Below are 23,898 nucleotides of genomic sequence, written 5' to 3'. Positions count from 1 at the left end.
TAGGTTCGATCCTCAGCTCAAAAAAGAAAAAAAATACTGTTTCTTTTCAAATGTAAAGTTTGCAATTTTTTCCCTTTTGCTTCATTGGATTGCTTCCCTCCTTCACTGTGAAAGGCATTTCTGGTTTGATATAATCTTACTTGACTGTGTTTGCTTAGTTGCCTGTGATTTGGTATCATACCTCCCAAATCAGGTCCAGCCCCCATCCTATATATTTTTCCCTATATATTTTCCCAATATGTTTACATTGGTCATATATTTAACCCTGTAATTCATTTAGACTGATTTTTGGATGTGGGGGAGAGGTAAGTGTCTAATTTCACTTTTCTCCATGTGGACATTCTTTTTTCCTCACAACATCATATTTAAAGAGATCATTCCTACCTCAGCAAATGGTTTTAGTTATAGCAGTTTTATATCATAAGACAGTATGATATAAAATTAAATTTCATTTTTACTTGTAACTAAAACCATATAGTGCTGTAAAGGAAGAGTCTAGGAATGAATGTAGGCATTTACAGCCAATAGATTTCCAACACAATGCCAAGAACAGGGATGCTAGGAATGAGGACGGTTCTCAGAGATTGGCACATACCAATAAAAACAAAACAAATCCTATCTGTCTCTCATGTCTTAGGGGAGAGACTTCTCACTCTACATATTTCAGAGAAGTATAGTAAGTAAACAGGCCTGGCTCATGAGGAGAACAGCCTCTCTATTCACAACAAAGACAGGGAGACTCCTGTCTGAACGCTTTGGAGAAGCACAGTGGCCAAACTTTGATCTGGAACTCGAGCAGTGGCTCTGCTTAATGCAGTGTCCAGTGGCCACATCTAGGCAGGAGTGCCACCTCCACATGGAGAGGAAGGGCCTGGACTGGCTTGATACAAGGCAAATTTCAACTGGATTGTGTAAGCCTCGCCTTAGGGATGACTCTACACCTAACATCTGTGCCCAGTTTGTAACCCAATAGCAGAACTGCCTGCCCAGAGTGAATGTCTGTGAACATCTGTCCAGTGGACCTCAGTCCCAGCCAGTAGTTCTACCTGATGCACACATAGTTCTGCCTTTGGTCTCACTGGATAATGGAGTCCAGCATGTCCCCTCACCCTACAATAGAACAAAGGCAGCACCTTACCCGGTGAGAGACACTATGCACACTTGGGTTGTCCCATATCATCTTCACTTGGCCATTAAGCATCTACCCTCAAAGAGTACCTATAGAAACCAAAGTGTTTGCGTGTCTTCAAACTCACAGAAAACACTGAGACACAAGAGATATGAAGACCCAAAGGATTGTAGCACCTCAAAAAATGTAACATGATAGAACAGACCCCAAATGAAAAACAAAACCAAGAAAGCTCTGATAATGGACAGGAGAGAAATGGAGGTTGGTGACATCTTAAGACTGAGAAAGAATTCTGGGCCATACTGATAAAACAGGCCTATGAGTTACAAGGATGTATACATATCCTTCAAAGAGTCAAAGTTCAGCTCTAGACTCCTTCAGCAAAGTACAGAGTACAACATGGCAAGCCACAATATTCTCTGCCTTCCTAGTTCATATGAAAGCTGTACTTAAAAGCCATCATATGCGACATAAAATATTCATACTTTAATCAAGCTATTTCATTGCTAAAATGAGTACTGAGTTGGTGCTTCTTTTTTTATTTTGAACTTTTAGTTTGCATTGTTCCAGTATTAGTCACAAAAACTTAAAACACATTAATTTACTCCTTAGCCAAAGAGAGGAAAGGAATCCCAGAATACAATACTATGTAAATAAATATCATTTTATTTTTCTTAACACACATGAAAACATTTAATTCAATACAATTATGGAAAATACCAGACTTAACACTATTCTGTACTGAGTTCATTATTTGGATCTAAATTACACCGAACAGTGAGCAAATATTTGGTAGTTGGTAATTGAAGATGTGTGGGGGATTTGAGGAATGCTTCTAGACAGCAAGATCATTTTTAATTTTATTTTACTTGGGGTTTTTCAAGACAGGGTTTTCTCTTTGTAACAGTCCTGGCTGTCCTGGAACTCACTCTGTAGACCAGGCTGGCCTCAGACTCACAGAGATCCACCTACCTCTGCCTCACGAGTGCTGGGATTAAAGGAGTGTATCACCACTGTCCGGCTGCAAGATCATTTTTTAAAAAAAGTATAAACATCTTAAAATTACTTTTCAAATTAATAACCAAGAGCTGTCTAATTGGACTGTAAGTCTGTTCAATAGGAGTGAATTCATGTATGGTACTGCACACCTAGCTAAGTACCCACGACCAAGGAGGTCCTAGACTCTGGAGGAGAACCTAGCACTGTCACTTTCCTAAACAAATATAATTTCAAACCGTCTTCAAAATACTTACACCCATAGAGCTGTTTATCTCTCACCATTAGCAAGGAAACGTCTTTCTGCAGCAGATGGAGATCACTGCAGGAATCCACAATTGGCTAAAATGCAGACAACTGACCATGGGGTGCTGTCCGAGCTGATACATCTACAGCATAACCCTTCACCCCAGAGTCAAGGGGAAGCATGGAAGAGGGGCAGAAAGATTTTAAGAGATGGCAAGCCAGGACACCTGCTGAGAGAGCATGTCTTCTGGACATGATGGGGAGGTGTCTCAAGAAATCCCAGTAATATGGTTGCCTAAATAAGAGAATTGGACAGGGAACAAGGAGGGGTGGAAATGATGGACATACAGTATGCACATAGGAAATTCTCAAAAACCTGAAAGAACTTAAGTGAAAAAAGATACAGTTAAATAATAAAAATTCTAACATTTCAACTCAAGAGCCTATATTAAAAAAAACATTTTTGAATAAAAATTTTACAAGAATATCTTTTTAAGTGATATCTTGCATTAATATATATTTACATTTTATTTGGGCTAATTATTATGGTACAAAGATTTTTCAATGTTACCCATAGCTGCAGCAGCCAAAAACTTTCACCTGAAAATTAATATTGACGGCTTTCAAAACTGAGGTGTATACTAACCAAATTTCTCTCTTTCTTTTCTTTTTTAGAGATAGAGTCTCATGTAGCTCAGGCTAGCCTCAAACTATGTAGCTGAGGATGACCTTGATTCCCCTGCCTCCACAAGTGCCGGATCACAGAGGTATTCCACCACCGCTCATACACCTTACATGGGCTTTGTCTTTCACCAAATGACCTCATGCATTCTTATTTTCTCAGTGACAGACATTCCTTAGATGCTCATACTTGTTAACTTAACATCCAAGAAAAAAAGAATACTGGAATCAGGAGAAAAAGAATACATAATAATTGATGAGAGTGCAAATTAGAACAGACGTTATGGAAAACAGCATGGAAGCTGCTTGCAAGGCTAAAAGTAAAGTTAGCATGAGGTCTGTTAGAACACCGGACTGAAAACCCTAACAGGTTAGCTACTTGTACAAAATGAAACCAGTATGCCAAAGAGAAATACCTGCACCTTGTATTCATTGCAAATGTATTCACCATAGCCAAGACACATTTATTTCATTTCCTACAGGCACCTCTCCTGAGTTCCACTAATACATGAATGGGTAAAGGGTATAATAAACAATATTTTCTATGGGATGCTTTACATCCTCAAAAAGGAAAAGAAACCTTCCATTTAGAATAGCACAAATTATCATTTGGAATAACCTAAGTGAAACTAAAGAACATTATTATTAAGTAAAATAGTCAGGAACAGAAAAATAAGCCACATTTTCTTGCTTATTAGGCATATGTTTTAAAAAAAAGGTTTGAGTGCATAGAATACAAGAAAAATGTTTACTGTAGGCTAGAGGAGAAAGAGGCCTGAGGAAATGTTGATCAAAGTAGAAACTTGTAGTTGGGGGCTGGAGAGATTGCTCAGTGGTGAAGAGGGTGTACTGCTGTCACAGGAGACCAGAGTTTGGGCCCCAGCATTGCTGCAGGGACTTACAATTGTCTGTAACTCCAGTTCCAGGGAATCAGACACCTTCTTCAGGCTTCTGAGGGCACTGTACTCATATGCACATACTGCCCCCCCCCCCCATATAACATAGTGACTACAGCTATAATATAGTCTGTGTTGCAAAGTGAATAAGCAGGTTTTCATTAGATTTTTTTCCCCAGAGTAATGAAAATTGTATGAAGTAATACATGCCCAAAGGTTGGTCCAGTCATCCTACATTGTATGTTTTTAAGCCACAAGTTCTATAACACACACACACACACACACACACACACACACACACACACACACACACACACACTGTACCTAGAATATATAATTTTTAAAAAGCCGGATTTATTTTAATTTTGTGTATATTGGTGTTTTGCCTGCCATGTATGCCTGAGCACCATGTGCATGTAGTACCCTAAGAGGCCAGGAGAGGGCGTCAGATCCTTCGGATCTGGAGTTGTAGAAGTTATGAGCCACCATGGGGAGGCAAGGGCAGCAAGTGCTCTTAACCCCTGAGCCATCTCTCCAGCCCCATATCATATTTTTACCAATTAAAAAAACAATAAAAGACTCGAGGGACAGAATAAAACAATACCTCTAACTGACATTTTAGAGAACATTAGAGCCTGCCTACAGAACAGGAGAAAAGTATTTGCCAGCTATTCATCTCACAAACTATATATATATATATATATATGAAAGTGCCATGATCAAACCATTTATTTATTTATTTATTTATTTATTTATTTATTTATTTATTTATTTATTTATTTACTTACTTACTTACTTATTTACTTATTTACTTATTTATGTATGTATGTGTATATGTCAGACCAGGTCTCACTGTGTAGGCCTGGCCAGCCTGGAACTCTCTCTGTAGTTCAGGCTGGCCTCGAACTCACAGAGTTATAACTGCCTCTGTCTCCCTAGTTCTGGGATTAATATAGATATATAATATGATATAGTATAATATATACAATATAATATATAGTAAATATATTATAAAAGTTAAACTGCAGAAAGGAATCAATTGTTTAGAGAAGTAGGCAACTAAATAGAATAGACACCTCAAAGAAGTATTAATGGCCAAGAGGTACATGGTAAAAACATTGGCCATTCTTAGTAATCAGGCAGATGCAAATCAAAGCGGCATTCAGGTTCCCTCTCCTACCAGTCAGAGTGGCTGTCATCAAGGAAGCAGTGAACACGTGCTGGTGAGGATGGGGAAGGAACCTGTGCACACCAACAATGGGGCACACATTGATGCAGCCACTGCAGAAATCAGTGCCATGGTTGAAAAAAGACGAAAATCAGAACCTCTGTGTAATCCACCTGGAGCCCTCCAGAGTGTGTAACTGAAGGGCCCGAAGTCAGCGTGCTGCAGAGATGTGTGTGCTCAGCCATCCTTACTGTGGCACGGAAGAGAACCAGCCCAGGTACTCATCAACAGACATGTAGATTTAAAAATGAAGTTTTGTCCATCCTTAAAGGGGCAAAAAAAAAAAAATCATGTCGTTGGCAGGAAAAATGGATGGAACTGGGGATCATTGTGTTAAGTGGAGAAAGCAAACCCAGGAAGACAAACACCACACACTTGCTGTCGGATGTGCAATCTAAGTTTGAAAACTGACAAGAGAAGAAGGGAGACAACTTTGGGAGAGACAGGAGACTGGTGGGAGGAAGGGGGTACAGGATGCGTTAATGAGTGAATGTGCTCAGAGCATGTCCGTATGTATGTGAAGTGTCATGAGAACACCTTATTTATTTATTTGTTTGTTTGTTTATTTATTTATTTATTATGGGTTAATGAATGAATGTACTCAACGTATATCCTGTATGTGTCATGAGAACACCCTTTATTATCTCTCTCTATCTCTCTATCTATCTCTCTCTCTCTCTCTCTCTATCTATCTATCTATCTATCTATCTATCTATCTATTTTTCTATCTATCTATGTGTATATAGCCCTGGTCAGCCTGGAACTCTCTATGTAGTCCAGGCTGGCTTCAAATCCATAGAAGATATAACTGCCTCTGCTTTTCTAATTCTGGGGTTAAAGATATGTGCCACTGAATGCTGTGGAACAACCAGAACCTAATGCTCAAGTCCCTGTTTTTCCTCAAAAGACATACAAAATAATTTTTAAGAACTGCAATAAAATTATGGGGATTTGATGTATGAATTCAGTGCAGGACTTTTTTTTAACATTTGGGCCTGAAAACCTGAGGGCAAGGTTCATGAACATGATTTCATAAATGAATTTGACTCCACAAACTTAACAGCTGAGATTTCCATTTTTCACCCTTTTTCTTAGTGCTGCCTTGTATCTCTGTGGTGGTGAATTTACTGCTACAGAGTAAATTGTTTGTCTGGATTGCTTGCCTGGATGTGACCTCTGCACTGGATGTACCTGAAGGTGCGTGAAGAATGCCAACTTTTGAATTGACTTCATTATAGCCATACTTCTTCCTGTGTTTTAATGGACACTGATTTTGAGCAGGCAAGAGTCAATGTGAAAATTCTAAATAAACCCAACTAAGTCACTAACTGATGTCTGCACACCCTTTAGGAAGATTTAAGAATATTTTTGTGCTACCCCAGCACTGGGATCGTGGAGATGGCTTTCCTATAGACATCAGGACACATGCCCCACGCTCCATGGAAAGTTGAAGCACCACATACAAAAGTGATGCAATGAGGGAAACATGGAGGCATTAATGGCTGAAATAATGAGGTGTGGTTTGGAATGTAGGAAAACTTTTTGTAAATGAAGTATTTGGACAATAGTCATGGGACCCATTAAGCTAACAAGATGACACTCTCCTGGGACTGTTTTTCAGAGTTCCTTGGTGAGTCTTGGGACTTACACTATAGCCATACTTCTCTGATGAAAGTTGAGGTCTTTGGGGAAATTAAGAGGCTAAAGAGTGAGTGTCACCCTGGGACTGGAAAAAAAGATCAGTGTCCCAGAGCTTCTCTGGAAGGAATACACCAAGAAAGAAGCGGCCCCAGGGGACCTGCTGTCCTTGAAAGGCTAAAGCTAGAATAAGTGGGCAGAACTCTGCTACTTTAGCTAGGTGACTCTGCTGGCCTTGCCATCAGTCAGCTTCATCACATAACATGGGAATAAAGGACTAGGAATTTAGCTTTAGAAGAATGAATTTGATTGGAAAATATCTCCTTTAAAAGATCTGAACAGGGAATATTTCCTCCACATTTTTCCTCTGCGTAGTCTTTGTTGTTGACATTGGTCATTAATCATGTACTTCTGGTGGCCTAACCTTGTTTTCTCAAGCCTCCATACAGCATGTGCTGTGCCCTCATCCTTAATTGGCTACTATGACTGTTCTGTGCTGAAAGTGGACAGGGGCAGGGCAGGAAACCTTCATTGTACATTTGACTTCGACAATTATATATAAATCAGATCTCAAAAACATAATTTCCTGTCTACCTATCACAAAAAAACCCCCACGAAGTAAAATAAATAAACCTCACTTGTGTTTTAAGGCTTTTGTGACAAGCATGTCTATAGATACAGTAAAGAATGAAAAAAATAAAAACTAAGGTACTTGGAAATAAGAAATTAGAGGGTAAGATACAAGCTTCCAAGAGCCTGAAGACACAAAAGGACTAAATGGTTTATACAGAAGGGAAGAGAGTTAAACATTTAAGGAAGAGGTAAAAATATTTTAAGATTGAAAAACAAAACAAAACAAAACAAAAAAACCCAGAGAGGATACCAGGAACTATACTAAAATCAAGAGATAAGCTTTGGGTTTCTCAGGTGTTGGTTTGGCATGTCTACATATTACAACTTTCAGGAAGTTTGTGTTTGGTTGAAAACAGGACCTCTGAGCAGCGAGTTGTCAGTGGTCCTTGGTGAACATATTTCTGGTCCTAAGGAATCCTACTGTGTTTTGTTTATCATAAGACTTTTAAAATGTTTGTCATTGACCAGCTTTGCCCACTTCTGAGTTCACAAGAGCTAGTCACTCCCTAAACCTGCTCATTCTGTTTTGGGTCAGATGATCTGAGTTATTTTTTCAATTGTTCTCAGAATGGTTTTCAACTGTTTTAAAATGAGTATGTCTATATGGGGAAGAAGTCCCATGCAATACATTTTTTGAATGAACCTTTATTATAGCATCGAATAAATGAATAAGATTTACTGATATTTTCACACGTGTCTCTGTCATGAACTGGTCAAGTCTATACACCCCTCTACTACCCTCGATGCCTCTGCCACTCCCTCTTAGCATCCTTCCTAGACCACAGAAGACCCTTTGAATTTATTTCTGTTCTCTTCTACTTCCCACTCCCCACTAGCTGTCAGTGCTCCATTGTGTATTTCTGTAAGATTGTCTCATTCCTTTCTATAAGTATGTGAGAATGTGTGGCCTTTGTCTTGTGTTTGGTTTGTCTTTCTTAAGTGTGTTCTGGATAATTCTGAGGCACCTAGTTTGACCTACAAAACAGTGAAAATAGCATATTATATCTTCTACAAAAATTATCAAATATTAAATGTGAAAAATAAAGATTTCTTAGAGAAAACTGGGGTGAACACTCCTGACTTTGGGTTTTCTAATGGATCCCTAAATATGACACAGAACAAGTTGAGTTGCAAGACATAAACGAGGTGAGTTACAGTCTACGACATTGGCAAAGCAGACCAAGAAGGATGGTCTTGAGATTAAATGATTTATCAAACTGCCCTAGTATCTGGAGAAGATATTCACAGAACATACATCTGACAATGCCCTGGAGTCTGGATATATAAAGGTATCTCTCAACACCAAAATAAAAGCATTGCAATTTGAGAAAAGGCAAAGGATGGGGATTTGGTATCACAGCCGAATAGAAAGCCCCAGATGATTCCGAGTCCCACAAAATGGTCCATTCATCAGTTCTCAGACTCAGACCTTCTGTGAGGTTCCAGAAAACAGAGGCTGCCATATCAAGTCTCATGGGAACCTCACAAAAACAATTGGCACAGTGCCCACCCCACACAGTGCCACACAGTGTGGAGGGAGCACACAGATTCAGTTTCTCCACACAAAGAGGAAGGACAAAGACAGAGGCCAAGTTGGTTCTAAGTTTCAGCTTTTGTGGGGAATTTCTGGATGGAAATACACACATCATGGGTCTGGAGGACACTAGAACCAAAAGAGTTGTCTGGTGTGATGCTGAGTCACAGGACACCAGGTCCAGTGGACAGGAATTAGGCAGCACATGATGAAGAACTTCAAGGAGAACCTGGCAAATTTTTCTTATTACTAAGTGGACTCTGAAAGTTCAGAGTGGACTCATTAGCTCCCAGAACATAGATGGTGAGGTCAGGAAGTGGGTGAAGAAAGGTTGATTATTGAATTATCAGATGTTTGGATCCCAAATAAGGTCACAAAAAATATTAGGAGACAATGGCGATACTCCGGAAGATTCAGACTAATATCACAATGCAACATGAAAGAGACTGTATATGTTCTGCTTATACTGCCATTATATACATGGATGGTATACGATGCTGAATGAGACCACCTGCTCTACAAACCCAATGACCTAATTTTGATCCGCAGATCCCACATAAATGTGGAAAGAGAGAACTGACTCCACACATACATGTTGGGCACACATAATAATGACAAATACAATTAAAAGAAACAAATTTAAGACATCCAAAGGACTCAAGAACACCAGACACAGGGACAATTTGATAAAAGACACAGCTAGCAGCCTGGGAGGGCTGGAAGACACAGGCCAAGGCAGAAGAGAGGCTGAGGGTCAGCCAAGCTTGGCCCAACACAACTCCGCAAGATTGGAAAGGATTTCACCTTCAGCTGCAAAATTTGACAGCGTTGGGGGGATTTTAAGTGTGAATGTGTATGATATGATCACACAAAACCAGCATCACTCTGAATGTAGTTGGGGTATGAAGCATTGCAGATCTGGGAGCATCTTATCAGAGAGAGCAAGAGATGAAGAGTTTCTCCTTCTTTCTCTCTTTCTCTTCCTTCTCTTTCCTTCCTTCGTTCGTTCATTCCTTCTTCCCTTCCTTCTTTTTTAAAAAACATTGTCCATTTCAGAGGAGACTGCCAGTATAAATGCATGATGTAGAAAGACCCTTGAAGACCCTACATTAACTGCGTGCAACAATCACTCGACATTGGAGTTGAGTCACAGGTGATGCTACGTTGGGTTCCAGAACACCAGAGACCACAGGCTGGAAGACAGGCTGTGCTTTTCCTTGCTCCCTGTACTGAGTAATTCTAACCACCCAGCCTGGCTCCCATCACTTTTCCTGTTCCAGCAGCATGTCTACCAAGACGAAGACTTAGAGAACACACTAAACCACTCCTGGATTTTCAGAAAAATAGACTAATGGGTTTAGATGTCAGATTCTTTCTCTGCAGAAGTCCTAGAGCTTAAATTAAAAATATTTTTTTAGTATGTTGCTGTAAAAAATTTAAGCTGGGCAGTGGTGGCCCATGCTTTTAATCCCAGCACTCAGGAGGCGGATCTCTGTGAGTTTGAGGTCAGCCTGGGATTCAAAGTGAGATCCATGACAGGTACCAAAACCACACACAGAAACCCTGTCTCAACAAAACAAAACAAAAATTACATTTAAAAGAGAAACTAAATAGAAGGGAAAATGAAAATACTTCAGATAGATATCCAATTGTGAAAATCTCTTTCAAACATTCTTTGTTATGAGCAAGCAACCTGTGTGTCTTACAACCTTCTGCATTCAATGACAGGCATTTTTGTTTCTATCTTTAAAAATTATAAATTACCAATGTTATTCAGCTTACAATAAGGCTATATTGAGATGAACATGGCATAAATTGGAAGCTTTAATTTTTTTAACTTTGTGTGCACAAGTGTGTGTAAGTGTGTGCACACCGCCTCTGTGTAGGTGCCTGCAGAGGCCAGAAGAGGGCAATGGATCCTGTTTTCTTTATTCCTTCCTGGCTCTCTTCTGATGAACAAGCTCTTATATATAAAACTATAGAGGATAGATGGATAGATAGATGTATAGACAGACAGACAGATAGATGATAAATAGATGGATAGATAGATAGATAGATAGATAGGCAGGCAGGCAGACAGACAGACGGACAGATGGGCAGAGAGGTAACCAGAGAAGGCTTGAGAGAAAATGTCTGCATCTCAAGTTTGAAAATCAAAAGGGATTGTGAGCCACGCTTGTACACATAAATAAAAAATAGTTTAAAAAGCTTCCAGCTTTTGATGTGTTCATCCCAATACAGTCCCATTGTAAGTTAAGAAATATTGGAAATTTATAGTTTTTAAAGATAGAAACAAAAGCATTTGTCCTCGGGTGAAGTAAGTTTTAAGACACACAGGTTGTTCATAACAAAGGGGATTTGAAAGGGGCTTTTACAGTTTGATTTCTAGCTGGTCGCTTCATTTTCACTTCATTTAGTTTCTCTTCTAAATGTAACAATATACTAAAAACATTTTACTACAGGCTCTAGAACTTCTGCAGAGAAAGAATCTGACATTTAAGCCCATGAGTCCATTTTTCTGAAACTATATGAGTGATTTAGTGTGTTCTCTGCATTTCAGTCTAGGTAGATGTCTACATTGGTGTGAACTGTTCTGTCTGTCATGCCCATGGTGATGGAGTCCATCCTCTAAAACTTCTTCTCCAGAGTCAAGCATTTTGGTGACAGACATGTTGCAGCAACTAAAACGTTAACCAGCAACAACCTAAAAACTTCACACTGTCATGGAAAGATCTGACTGAAGGAACAGCACTGGGTATCATAGATCAAGCTCTCCTCTTTTATAAGTGTCTAGGGATGTCCTTAACTGCTCCTGGGCACACACATTCCCCAGCTAACTTGAACTTCTTTAAGTCTTCTGCCCCCCATGAAGCCTACCGTCTTTCCCAGCCTGTTAATGCCAGCATGGCCAGAATTCCCCTTTCTCTAAGCACCAACTTTACAAATGGCTGATAATAGAACTGTAATAAATGAAGCCATGTAATCAATATCTGTGAACTTCAGAGAAGCCAGTTAAGTCACTGGAGTAGGGAATGGTGGTTTCCAATCCTAGAGGGAATGCCTGTTGAGGCTGGAACTCCGAGTATAGGATCAGCAACACCTGGGTTAGTGAGGACTGACCCTCTGGTTCAACACCGTATTTCATTGTCTCTTTTTTCTTGGTTAGAATCTAAGCTAGCTCATAGCTTCCAGGAACTAAGATTACAAACCCACAGATAATGAAAATAAAATTTGCAACAAAATCTGCCTTTAAAAACTCCTTTAGGAATTCAGATTATGAGCCAGTTTGGGGAAAACTGTGGCTCAAACATACCAGATATCTGAGTTGACGCTGGAAATGCATGTCCAGGTGAACTAGGCACCCAGGCTTCAACAGGAAATACTACAGGAGGATCTGTTTCCTGAGCTAAGAGTATCACCCAACCTTCAGGATATGGGTGTCATGGCTCTGTGTCCTGGGCCGACAAAAGAGCCTGATCTCCATCTCTCCTGCTCAATGGGCTTGAGCCAGCATTACTGACTCAATGTCTTTATCTCTGTGTGATATGTGGGTTTGCATAAAAGGTCCTCACTAGGGGGGCTGGAGACATGGCTCAGAGGTTAAGAACATTGACTGTTCTTCCAGAGGTCCTGAGTTCAATTCCCAGCAACCATCTGTAATGAGATCTGACGCCCTCTTCTGGTGTGCAGGCAAACATGCAGACAGAATACTACATACATAATAAATAAATAAATCTTTAAAAAAGGGTCCTCACTGTACCTGAAGAGGCCACCAGAAAATTTGGATCCATATTCAAAACCCTCATCAACAAGGATACAGTATAAAAACAGTATAATCAATTGACTTTTTTTTTTTTTTTTTTTTATAAGATTCTGATCTGGAGTGAGGGTCAATCTTTTATTAGCAATTCCAGGAACCATTTGAGTTCCTGAGTGAGCTGCCTGGTGAAAGCCATCTTTAGTCACTTTAACAATAATCTTATTCAATATAGTTGTGCTAAGTATTAGATGAGATCAGGCATGTTCAGGGCGGCACGGCCATAGTAAGGTTTGTGCTAAGTACTGGAAATACACCAAATTGATACTTACTAAATACAATGTGTCTTTACCTTTTTAATATATGATATTTTGTAATTGAATAGAAAAAGAACTCCCTATATTGTTTGTACTTATCTATATTATTTACACATTTTGATTCTGCAAAATTTGTTAATTCAACATTAATAAATAAACATTAAGTTGCCTATGTTTGAAAAATATCAAGTATATAATTAAAATGAACCCTTTTGCCATCAGGAAAAGAACTTCAGGAATAAATGGTGATACAGCCATCTCTTCCTATTCAAAGCGCTAAGTTGTGGCAGCAGATGGAGCATGGTGGTAGAGTGCTTGTCCAGCACACGAGGCCCTGGGTTTGATCCCACCACTAAATCCTCATCTTTTGTTCCGTAGACCATCCAATTCTCCTGATGTGAAATCTTAGAGTGTGGCAGAGCCTTTCATGGCTCTTGCTTGAGCTTAGGGTCCTGGATAATCAATCACCATCACAATGACCCCAAACTAGTGGTTTCCTGGGCCAGTGGATTCTAATTTTGATGTCTCATGAGCAAGAAGAATAAGGAAACCCAGACAGAGAGCAGAATGGACATAGAATAGAAGGGGCTTCAGGAAGGGGATATCTTGTGTTTGTTTGTTTGTTTGTTTTACACATAGAAAGTTGTTTGCTTATTAACAACTGATTTTGAATCATTTATATATTATTGTGAATTTTAAAACTTTTATTTATTCTTTGTGTCTTTCACATTATACATCTTGATCCCATTCATTTCCCCATCCCTTTGCATCCATCCTCTGCTCTTGCAACACTGCCCTCACCCTGCACAAATAAAATAAAGTTTAAGAGGAAAAAAGGAAAAATATCATCATGGAAGCTGTAGTGTGACACAGTGAGTCATGCAATAAACCCCTTCATCCGTATATCCTTTTTTTTTTTAACCTTTCTAGAGCCTTATTGAGAGAGAGAGGGAGGGAGGGAGAGAGGAAAAAGGGTAGAGGGAGGGAGGAAGGGAGGGAGGGAGGGAGGGAGAGAGGAGAGAGAGAGAGAGAGAGAGAGAGAGAGAGAGAGAGAGAGAGAGAGAGAGAGAGAGAGAGAGAACTGCATGGAGGGAGGAGAGTGCAGAAAAGGGAAAAAGGGCTCATCTGTATATCTTTATCTGCAAGTGTTCATTGTAAAGAGTCATTGGTCTGGTTTGAGAGACCTCTGGTTTCTGCTAAACTGTTGATGCTGGGCTGTCACTGGGACTCTTCTGGGATATCCTGTTGTTGCCCTGTGTCATGGAGGTCCTGCAGCTTTGGGTCTGCAGGACCAGCCCCTTCACATGCTCCTGGGGTGGATTTTGGGGTGGGCCAACTCATAGACCTGGTTCTGGGTTGGTCAGCCTGCCAGCTCTTCCCTGTCTCCACCACCAGGGTGAGCTCTCCAGCATTGCTCTGGATAGTTCGCCCCTTGCAGCAATGGGGAAGGGATGGGGCCAGTTCTTCTGCGTTTCATGCCCTCAGGGTTGGCTCTCCCACATCAGGACCACCAGTGGCCAGCTCTACTGTGTTGCCCAGGTGAGGTGCATGCAGGGGCCACTCTCCTAAGTGCTGCAGCTGGTGAGGGGCAGGGACAGCTCTTCCAACTGCCACAGGTGGTGAGGGACGCAGGAGAGGGGCATTTCTCCCCTACCCACACAACCATATAGCAGATGAAGGGTTGGGTCAGATCTCCCATGCTCATGTTCTTGGGCAGGTTCACCTGTTCCCCTGTCAATAGGGTCATCTCTGCTGTGCTGCCCAGGTGAGGAGCAGGGCCTGCTTTCCAGAGTGCTGCACTGGTAAGGGTGAGGGTAAGCTCCCTCATCTGTCACAGGCAGTAAAGGGCAAGGAATACGTGGGGACATCTCTCTCATGCTCACAACTTTGCAGCTGGTTCACCCACACCTCTGCCAACAGGATCGGCTCTACTGGGCTGCCTGTGTGAGGCACAGGGCCTGTTCTCCCAAGTGCTGCAGCTGGTGAGGGGTTGAGTCAGGTCTGCCACCTGCTGCAGGAGTGAGAGGAGGAGGGCATCTTTCCCTTACCCATGCCACCACGTGGCATATGAGGGAGGCACAACCTACTCTCCCATTCTCATGCCCTGAAGGCCAGCTCACCCATGCCCCTGCAAACAGGGCAAACTCTATTTTGCTGCCCAGGTGAGGGGCAGGACCAACTCTATACAGCCCTATTCTCTTGGCCTTCAATGGTATTAAGAGCCACAGACATCAACAGAGATAGTGGCCTCATCAGAGCCATGAATCCAGACATGGGTCCTAGCAGCAGCCCAGGCCCAGACATCACCATGGCCCTGAGTGGCAATTAAGCCACCCACCTCAGCCCACTCCTTACCTCTTTCTCCTGATCTTCAGACATGCCTCTGTCCATAGGAAACAAACCATTCTCTCTCACTCTCCCATACCACACCATGCAGTTGCTCACCATAATAGTGAGCCTGGCGCTGCAAGGTGCCAGGTGTGTCCATGTTTTCTCCTCAAAGCCCAGAACAGACCTCCCCAGGCTTGTGTGTGGTTCTCCTTGTCTCTCTCAGTCTGTCATGGCACTGGGCAGGACAACGCTTCCTCATCACAAAGAGATCATAACAGTGCCCAACTGCCCAGCACCCTCCTGGTTGGTGCAGAGTTGTTGCTGGCATCCTCTTGCAGGCGAATTATGAACTTGTAGATTTTATATACTCAAGCTATTTTTTTCCCCAAAGACTCTTACAGTGGTTTTACAGCAATCTGCATGATCCATTCTGATATTTTTTGTGATGGTTTATTTTGTCAATTTATCACAGTCTAACAGCTGTGATCCCCCCACAATGGTGAACTATAACCTGACTTTAATCTTAAACCATCTCTGCTGTATTTTATCACAGTATTAGGAAATAAAGTCAGGACAAAATTGGTCTGAGAAGCATAGCCATTGCCGTGCTGACCCTGACTACCTAGCTTTTAAGCCTTTGGGACTGTTTCGAGGGATGTAGAAAAATCTGGAAGTTTGGGCTGGAAAAGCCACTGAGTGCTATAAGCAGAGCTTGCAACAAAATGCAGAGAAATGACAGACACCAGCTTGTGTGATTTCAGAGGGAACAATGACTCTACCAGAAACTGGGACAGAACCATTTCTGTGATATTTTGGCCAAGAATTTGGCTTTATTTGGCTTCTTGTCCCGAGAATCCGAGTGAGGTTAATTGAGAGATAATGGACTCATTTGTTTGGCTGGGGAAATTTCAAGGCAGGCTGGTGTTCAGGCTGTAACAGAGAGAACAGCCCCATTGCAGAGAAGCCTCCAGCACAGGGAGAATGGAAAAAGTGTCCTGAGGGAAAACCTGATCCATTGGAGGAACCATCTTGTTTAATGAGAAAAAGCCTAAACCAAGGGGTTCCCTGCTCCTCAAAAGCAGCTTCATAGGCGAAAGCATTTCCCCAGGGTTAGCTCCCAGAACCTGTTATAATGCGTTCCAAGGGCAGGGCTACATCTTGAGATGAGATGTAGGCAGCAGAACTTTGCAGTGCTGTGAGTGGCGTCTGTCTGTACAGGCTCTGAAGCCAAAGATGCATGATTGAGGGGTCATGAGAGGAGGTGAAGCCAGGTACTGTGTGGGTCCATGCCCACCTAAACTGAATAATAATTACACTTTATTTTTGTGATATTTCCAAAACTCCAGAAAAAAAGGGAAATTTCACTGGGGCATCCATACCCACTCCTTCCCACCCAGCTCCTTTAGGCTCCTTCCATTGATGGGAAATATCTGATATGCTGTATCAGGAATTCCAGGTAAGACCAAAGCCACTCTGTCCCACCCAGAGTACACCAGCAGTTGTACTTTTTACAAACTTTGCCCTTTCCCAAACATGGTGCACATTTGCCTTTTCTTTTCTTTTTTTAAAATTTTATTTCAAATTTTATTTTTTATACGGATATTTGTGTTTTAATTTTACATATCAGCTATTTGCCTTTTCTAAGGGAATTCCCCACACTGCTTCCTCCAGCTGCCCAGGCTCTGGTACAGCACCCAGGCTGCAGCCCGGGCCTTCATTGGTCCCCATGTCTGCACTGCTCCCTCCCAGCTGACCTGGGGGTGATCGTGAGGTCCTCAGCCAAATAGTAGTGCAGTCTTTCCCAGGAATGTAGGGAATACGTGATAAAAGTGGGAGCCTCGGCCCCCCCGTTCAGCACCCGTGGCAGCTGTCTTCTCTGGAGCTGCTGATGAACCAGGAAAAGGGCTCAGAGCAGCAGATTCTTCCATGGGTGTAACATAGTCTACTAAACCTAATCAGCAGGCTACACATTCGGCATCAGTGAGTGTTGGGGGTTGATGTTTTTCCAAATGCGTGAGCTTGCTCACAGCTCAGTCCCCAGAGCTTAGAGATACGCTCCAAGGCTGATGTCTGAGGGAGACCACAGATGCTTGCTTTGGTTTGCCCATTCACTAATGTCCACTGAGGGCTCATCATCAGATACTGACCATCTCTACAGGCAGAGAAAGAGTACAGCATGTTCCTGCATCCCATACCCACAGAGTGAAAAAAAGCAGGAGGATAAATAAAAGTAAGGTCTCTAGGAACAGGAATTTACAGAAACCTAGAACTCGAGTGTTTCATGTTACATGTGTTCTTCAATAGAGGACATTTGCCCAACAGTGTTGGTAGAATGATTAATTTAAAAAGTCTCTTAAGAAAAATTAATAATGAAACTACTACTAAAGAAGGTGTGTGTGTGTGTTGAATCAGCAATAGAAAGAATATATGAGGAGATTCAGAAAATCTGTAGGATAGTAAGAAGGAAATTGTTAATAATGAGAGTAAAAATAAAACTGCTCTGTCCTTTAAAAATATCGAAATGTTTATGAGTTGATTTGCTTTAACACATAGAAAGCAAATGCATGGGACTGCTTCCCACTTGACTCCATGGAGAATTTAAGAGCAAGTGTGCCCTCTCTCCCCTCCTCTCTTCTCCCTTCCCCTTCTCCTCTCCCTCTCTTTCCTCCTCCTTAGTTCTTTGAAAGGCCATTTAGATAAGCTGCTTCCTGGTGTTAGTTTTCTGGTGAAAGCCATGACTCTGTAGACAACATGGAGCTGCAGACACATGTTCTGAGACTGCCTCCTATTTCTGACCTCTCCCTTAGCTGTATGTGGTCCCTGCATCTGAACACAACTTGAGCAGACATGTCCAATCACACAAGAGTGACTCACTTCATCCTCAGGGGCTTCTCAGATGTCCCACAGCTGAAATTGGTGGTCATCCCGTTTTTCTTGCTTGTCTACACATTTGGCCTCCTGGGGAACAGCTCCATCATCATAGCAGTGATGAGAGACAGTAGGCTTCACTCCCCCATGTACTTCTTCCTGAAGAATTTATCTTTCCTGGACATGAGCTACACTTCAGCCACCATCCCCAAGGCAGTGCTTATATCCTTCACAGGCTCGGGAGTCATCTCCTATCTCGAATGTGTAGCCCAGCTTTACATATTTATCACACTTTCATCTACTGAATGCTTCCTGCTCACGGCCATGGCATATGACCGGTTCCTGGCCATCCTCAGGCCACTGCTCTATGGCACCATCATGAGCCAGAAATGTTGTGTTGAGCTGGTGGTCACTGCCTGGGTGAGTGGGGCCATCTACTCAGCCTTCCACACTTTCAACACCTTCTCCCTCCCTTACTGTGGACCCAATGTTGTTGAACACTTCTTCTGTGACATCCCTCCAGTCATGAGACTGTCCTGCACTGATTACCATCTCCATGAGGAGGTGGGCTTTGCTGTCAGCAGCTGCATTGTTATGAGCTCCTTTGTCCTCATGGTCCTCTCCTATGTGGGCATCGTGTCCACAGTTGTCCGCATCCCCTCAGTGGATGGCAGGTGGAAGGCCTTTTCTACCTGTTCCTCTCACCTGACCACAGTCCTCTTATTCTATGGGACTGGAAGCTTCGTGTACCTGAGGCCCGCCTCTCGGTACTCCCCAATCCAGGGTCGCTTGGCATCTCTTTGCTACTCTGTTCTTACTCCTTCTTTGAATCCAGTTGTCTATTGTCTGAGGAACAAAGACATGAAGTTTGCTCTGCAGAAACTTTACTGTGGAAGAAAGTCCTGAGTCCTACAAGACTGCATTGTGTGGCTCTTTGGGTCTGATGGCTGTGGCTGGAGCCAGACAGTTCACCATCCTCCCAATCCCCTTTCCCTTCCTGTGACACTTGGCATTGCTGATCAAGGGTGCTGTAGGCTCTGTAGGAGCCTCCCCTGTCCCTGCATATCTGCTCCACTCCCTCCCAGTGACCTTTAACTTCAGCAACTTATGGCTCCTGCCACAGGTGCATACAAATGATATTTCTCCAGAAATATCCACGAGTCTTGTTTTTTTCTAAGCCAGATATGGTGGCTCAGGGTTGAATCCACTGGGAAGGGGGAGGCACGAGGATCAGAACTTCAAATTCAACCTCAGCTGAGTGGTGAGTTCAAAGCCAGTGTCCTCATGAGACCCTAGCTCAAAAAAAAAAAAAAAAAAAAACAACCCCCCCCAATACAAACAAACAAACAAACAAACAAACAAAAAACCAAAGCAGGGGCTGGAGAGATGGCCTAGCCATCAGGAACACTTGCTGCTGTTACAAAGGACCTGTGTTGAGTTCCCAGCACCCACAAGGTAGCTCATAATCCTCAGCAATTCCAGTTCAAGGGTATCTAACCTTCTCTTCTGACCTCTGTGGGCAAAGCATCATGTGTTGTACTACATACATGCAGGCAAAACACTCATACATATAAGAAATAGAAAGTGAATCAACCAGACCCCCCACCTGATATGGTTGTGGAATCATGCTTTCTGAGCTCTGCTCATTACAGGAGACAGGAATCTCAGGTCTTTCTCATCTGCTGGTGCAATGGCTGCTAATCTGGATTTTCAATGTTTATTTTTTTCTGCTTCATTTTTCCTGGATATCCCACAAGCAACACATTTTTTTTTTTTTTTTATCACTTTAACTGTCCCTTCTCTTTCAATGTCAAACTGTTCTACTCTTTCAGTCATTTGGACCTTCCTCTGATTTTTGTCCCATGCTGAAGAATTTAAATATTCACTTCCTCTTTGACTTTCAGTGAAGTGTCCATCTTCAGCCTCCATACCCTAAACATCTCATTGTGCCCTTAATTGCTTAATTGCCATTTCTTCTTAGTCTAGAATTTCTTTCTGACCTTCTAGGCAACACTAGCACCAGCCCTGCATGAAGGGTCCCAAGATAGGAGGCTAATAATTCAAGCTGAATGGATGTGTTGTTGACAGAGAACAGGTGCAATCTTGTAAATTATCCTCAAACCAACCATGTGGCTCTGAAGGCTCAGCTTATTCCTTCTTACCCTCCAGAAGGCAGTGAAGATCCCAAGAGGCAATGTGAGCCTTGCTTGAAACACAGAGGGCCAGGCATGGTCACATTGATAAGCCATTGTGAAACAGTCGATCTGAATGTTTTAAGGGATTATATAATAATGTAAGCAAACAAAACTAGACATCCAGTCAGCCAGCAAACACAAAACACATACCTACCTCTACTGTATGGCCTGGAAATGCAGAGAGAGATGATCTATCTCATTTTAAGTAGCTTAGATATAAACAAGTACATTTAGGGAAGTAACTAAGTTTGCAATAGAGTATCAACAGACAGGGACTCTACAGCTTGGGAAGGCCTTTGAAAGGCGATTGCATGTGAGCTCATATAAACACTGGGTAGGAAGGTTCTGCAGACAAGAGGCAAAGAACCCTACAGGCCAAGGAGAAAGAGCAGCTGATTATGAAGTCATTGGTAGACGTGGGGATTTGGGGATTGGAATCAATGGCCACAGACTCTTGAAATAGTGTCACACATCAACTATCCTGGGTCATGAATGTATGAATGAGTGAATGAATGAACGAGTACAAGCTTTAGCATCTGTGTTTAGCTGCTCACTAGAGCCAGGGATGGCTTCTCTCCCTACTGTAGGCTACTTCTGGTTATTTAAAAATAAACTATGTTATAGAAGGCGTTTAAGGGTTGAACATAGGAATAGAAAGGAGGATGGTGGTTGCCAGGGGATGGGGCAGAAGACAGTTGCCTAAGGGATGAATTCTGGAGCTGGGTTTCACACTGTGCCCGTACTTCATGCAGCTAGACTGCACACTTGACAATGGCTAAGATCTTATAAAATGTGCATTTTACTACAGTGAAAAATTGAAGGTAGTTGGGTTTGGTGGGGTAGGCTTATAATCTCAGCACTCAGGAGGCTGAGGCAGGAGGATTGCAAATTCAACCTTTACCTGGGCAACTTAGCAAGGTCCTGTCTTAAAATAAAAAGGCTGGAGTATAGCTTAGTGGTGGAGCAGCTCCCCAACATGCAGAAGCTCCAAGTTCAACCCCTAGTATAGCAAGAATAATAAATAAAACAAACCATAAAGATGTGAAATTACTTAGATTAGAAAGGGCAGTGGTCCTGTCTGTCTCTGGGCACGGATCAGAAGATTGACTGCAGGTGGTCCTGTCAGAGGAGCAGCAGGTGGCAGCTGAGGTTTAGGAAGCAAAGCTCCCCTGGGTGACTCTTGGACAGACAAGGCCCCGAGAGCCTCTGCCCCTGGATGTTTATTGCTACTGCTGTATCTTTGTATGTTTACTGTTGCCATTTTTCTCTGGTATCTGGCAAGGTGTGAATGGGAGTGGGGAGATCCCCACTGCCTTTAATGTGGTTTTGGAAATATCCCATTTTACTGGGCATTTTTACCTTTGGATTATGATGAAGATGATTTTCTCTTAAGCTATAATGTTTAACTGATTTCCTCTTAAGCTATAATGTTTAACTGAAACAATGATTTTATACAATAATAGTGTCAGTTTAAATAGAATTTTGATGGTTGAGGGTTTTTATTAAATATAGTAAGGGATTATGATAGAGGTTAGTTTAGTGGAAAAATTAACATAGGGTAAAGTGTTGCCCCTGACACTGATAAAGCAGAGGCTGCAGAGGATAAAAAAATAAAACAAGGAAGTGTCACATAGCTAGTTTCTCTTGAGGGAGGAGATATATATATATATATATATATATATATATATATATATATTTGATACACACAAAAAATATGTGATACACACATATGTAACACACACACACACACACACACACACACACACACACACACACACACTGTGGCTTAGATTTATGATTAAGAAAAACAATTGAGTCCCAAGCCCAACTAGCTTAAATTCTTTTAATGTTGGGAGATGCATTCCTAGGTTTCAGAGTGCATCACAGCAGAAACAAAGCTTTGAAAAGGACTTCAGGTTAGACTAAGATTTTTGGCAATAGCTTTGAGGTGAAAAACCCTAGGAAACAGTCTAATGTTTTAGAAAGGCACATAGCTGAGTGAGGGACTCATTAACGTCGGGGGAACAAGAACAAAGCAGCCCAATTATTATTAGCTGACATGCCTTTCTTCCTAGGATTGGTTGATGACCAAAGGTGATGATTAATTCCTTGTACCCATTTCTGCCCTTAGCTTCCTGATACAGAAAACGGTTGATGAGTGGGTATGCATCCTGAGGACTTAAAATAGAGCTATTTCTTTTTCATATATAGAAATTTAGGTTTGTGATTCTTTTAAGATTCCTTATAAGAGTCCCTTTTTAGATAATAAAATGATGCATCCTTTCTTTGTAACTGCAAAACAGCCTGCCAGCAAAAGAACTGGTGGAGAAAACATCTCGCTTGCTCACACTCTGTTAATCTGTAACAAGTTGCTTGGATATAAATGTATGTGTGCCCTTGGGACAATTTGTTTTCCATCTGTAATTTGTAAAATATTATTTAATCATGAAAGGGGTATGGAAAACATGTTTTTTACTTGTATTTGTTGTAATCATTCACTTAAAAAATAGAATGTAACCACATTGTAGTTTTTATATTGCTTGAAAGATTTTGTTAGGATATGTAAGCTGTAAAGGAAAAATAAAGGTTGAAGTGAGACAGAAGATGATAGAAAGACCCTAGGAGTGTATGTGTGTGTTCTTTCCCTCTCTCTCCTGCTCCAGAGTTCAGTTTAGCAACCCCTCGCTGGCCCCAGAGAATTAAGTGTTACTCCCTCAGATAGAAAAGTCAAAGGTCTGCCAACTTCATAGGCCCCATCTCAAGCCCTGAGCTGCTGGAGGCTGGTTCTCACAGTAGCAGTAATATTTAACTCTTTGTATTTCCCTGTCTCTGCGCTCCCTTGTGTGTTCCTGTGTGCCAGAGGTGTTTTGTTTTGTCCCCCGCCCCCCTCAATTTTGGGCACCTACTTTCAAACCTATAAGTTTCTGTCTTTTCCTTAAACCGTCTTTAGGAAATGATCAGCCATGCTGAGGTCCACTCTTCAGTCTTTCCTTGCTGGGTGGGGGAAGGGACAGCAGCCCTTTCCTAGCAGTGCACCCGGGGCTGCTCTAGATCCAGATGCTGGGTCCGGTCTGAGGACACTGGCGGAAGATTTAATGAGACACCAGGAGCCTGAGAACTGGGAGGGGTAGAGTGGACAGAAGCCAGAGAGAGACCGCCGGGGAGGGTGGTGCTATGGAATCTGGGCGCTGTTGCCTAGAGACAGAAAGGACGCTGTTGCCTGAACACAAGGGGAACACTGTTGCTAGGAGACAGTAGAAGGCGACCTTTCTCCAGGCAAGGGAAGGTCAAATAGCCTGACCTCTCAGAGCAAGGGCAAGGCCATGGCAGGACACTTGGGACAGAAGATGATTCAGGATGAAGTTCATCAGAATCAGATCTTGCGAGAATTATTCCTGAAAGAGCTTCGAGCACAGAAGTTGTACACGCAGTATCACGTGAATCCCCTG

The 23,898-nt window shown here is 42.1% G+C and overlaps 2 protein-coding genes across 3 annotated transcripts in view; both read left to right on the top strand.

Moving 5' to 3' along the window:
* The first annotated feature begins 18,156 nt into the window (after positions 1–18,156).
* Positions 18,157–19,210, top strand: LOC118588428 (olfactory receptor 1019-like). Its single transcript, XM_036194729.1, has one exon. It carries the CDS (start codon positions 18,234–18,236, stop codon positions 19,158–19,160), a length of 927 nt encoding a protein of 308 aa, XP_036050622.1. The 5' UTR covers positions 18,157–18,233; the 3' UTR covers positions 19,161–19,210.
* Positions 19,211–23,711: 4,501 nt separating this feature from the next.
* Fam183a (family with sequence similarity 183 member A) overlaps positions 23,712–23,898 on the top strand; it is an 8,770-nt gene continuing 8,583 nt past the window's right edge. For both annotated transcript variants that reach the window (XM_036194680.1, XM_036194679.1), the window contains exon 1: positions 23,712–23,898. This exon is cut by the window's right edge and continues 7 nt beyond it. In XM_036194680.1, the coding sequence (XP_036050573.1) occupies positions 23,773–23,898 (126 nt within the window). In that variant the 5' untranslated portion in view covers positions 23,712–23,772.

The sequence above is a fragment of the Onychomys torridus genome, chromosome 8 (assembly GCF_903995425.1).
Source record: "Onychomys torridus chromosome 8, mOncTor1.1, whole genome shotgun sequence".
NCBI classification, from domain to species: Eukaryota; Metazoa; Chordata; class Mammalia; order Rodentia; family Cricetidae; genus Onychomys; species Onychomys torridus.
The sequence above is the reverse complement of the archived record's forward strand: the minus strand, read 5'-3'. Positions and strand labels throughout refer to the sequence as shown.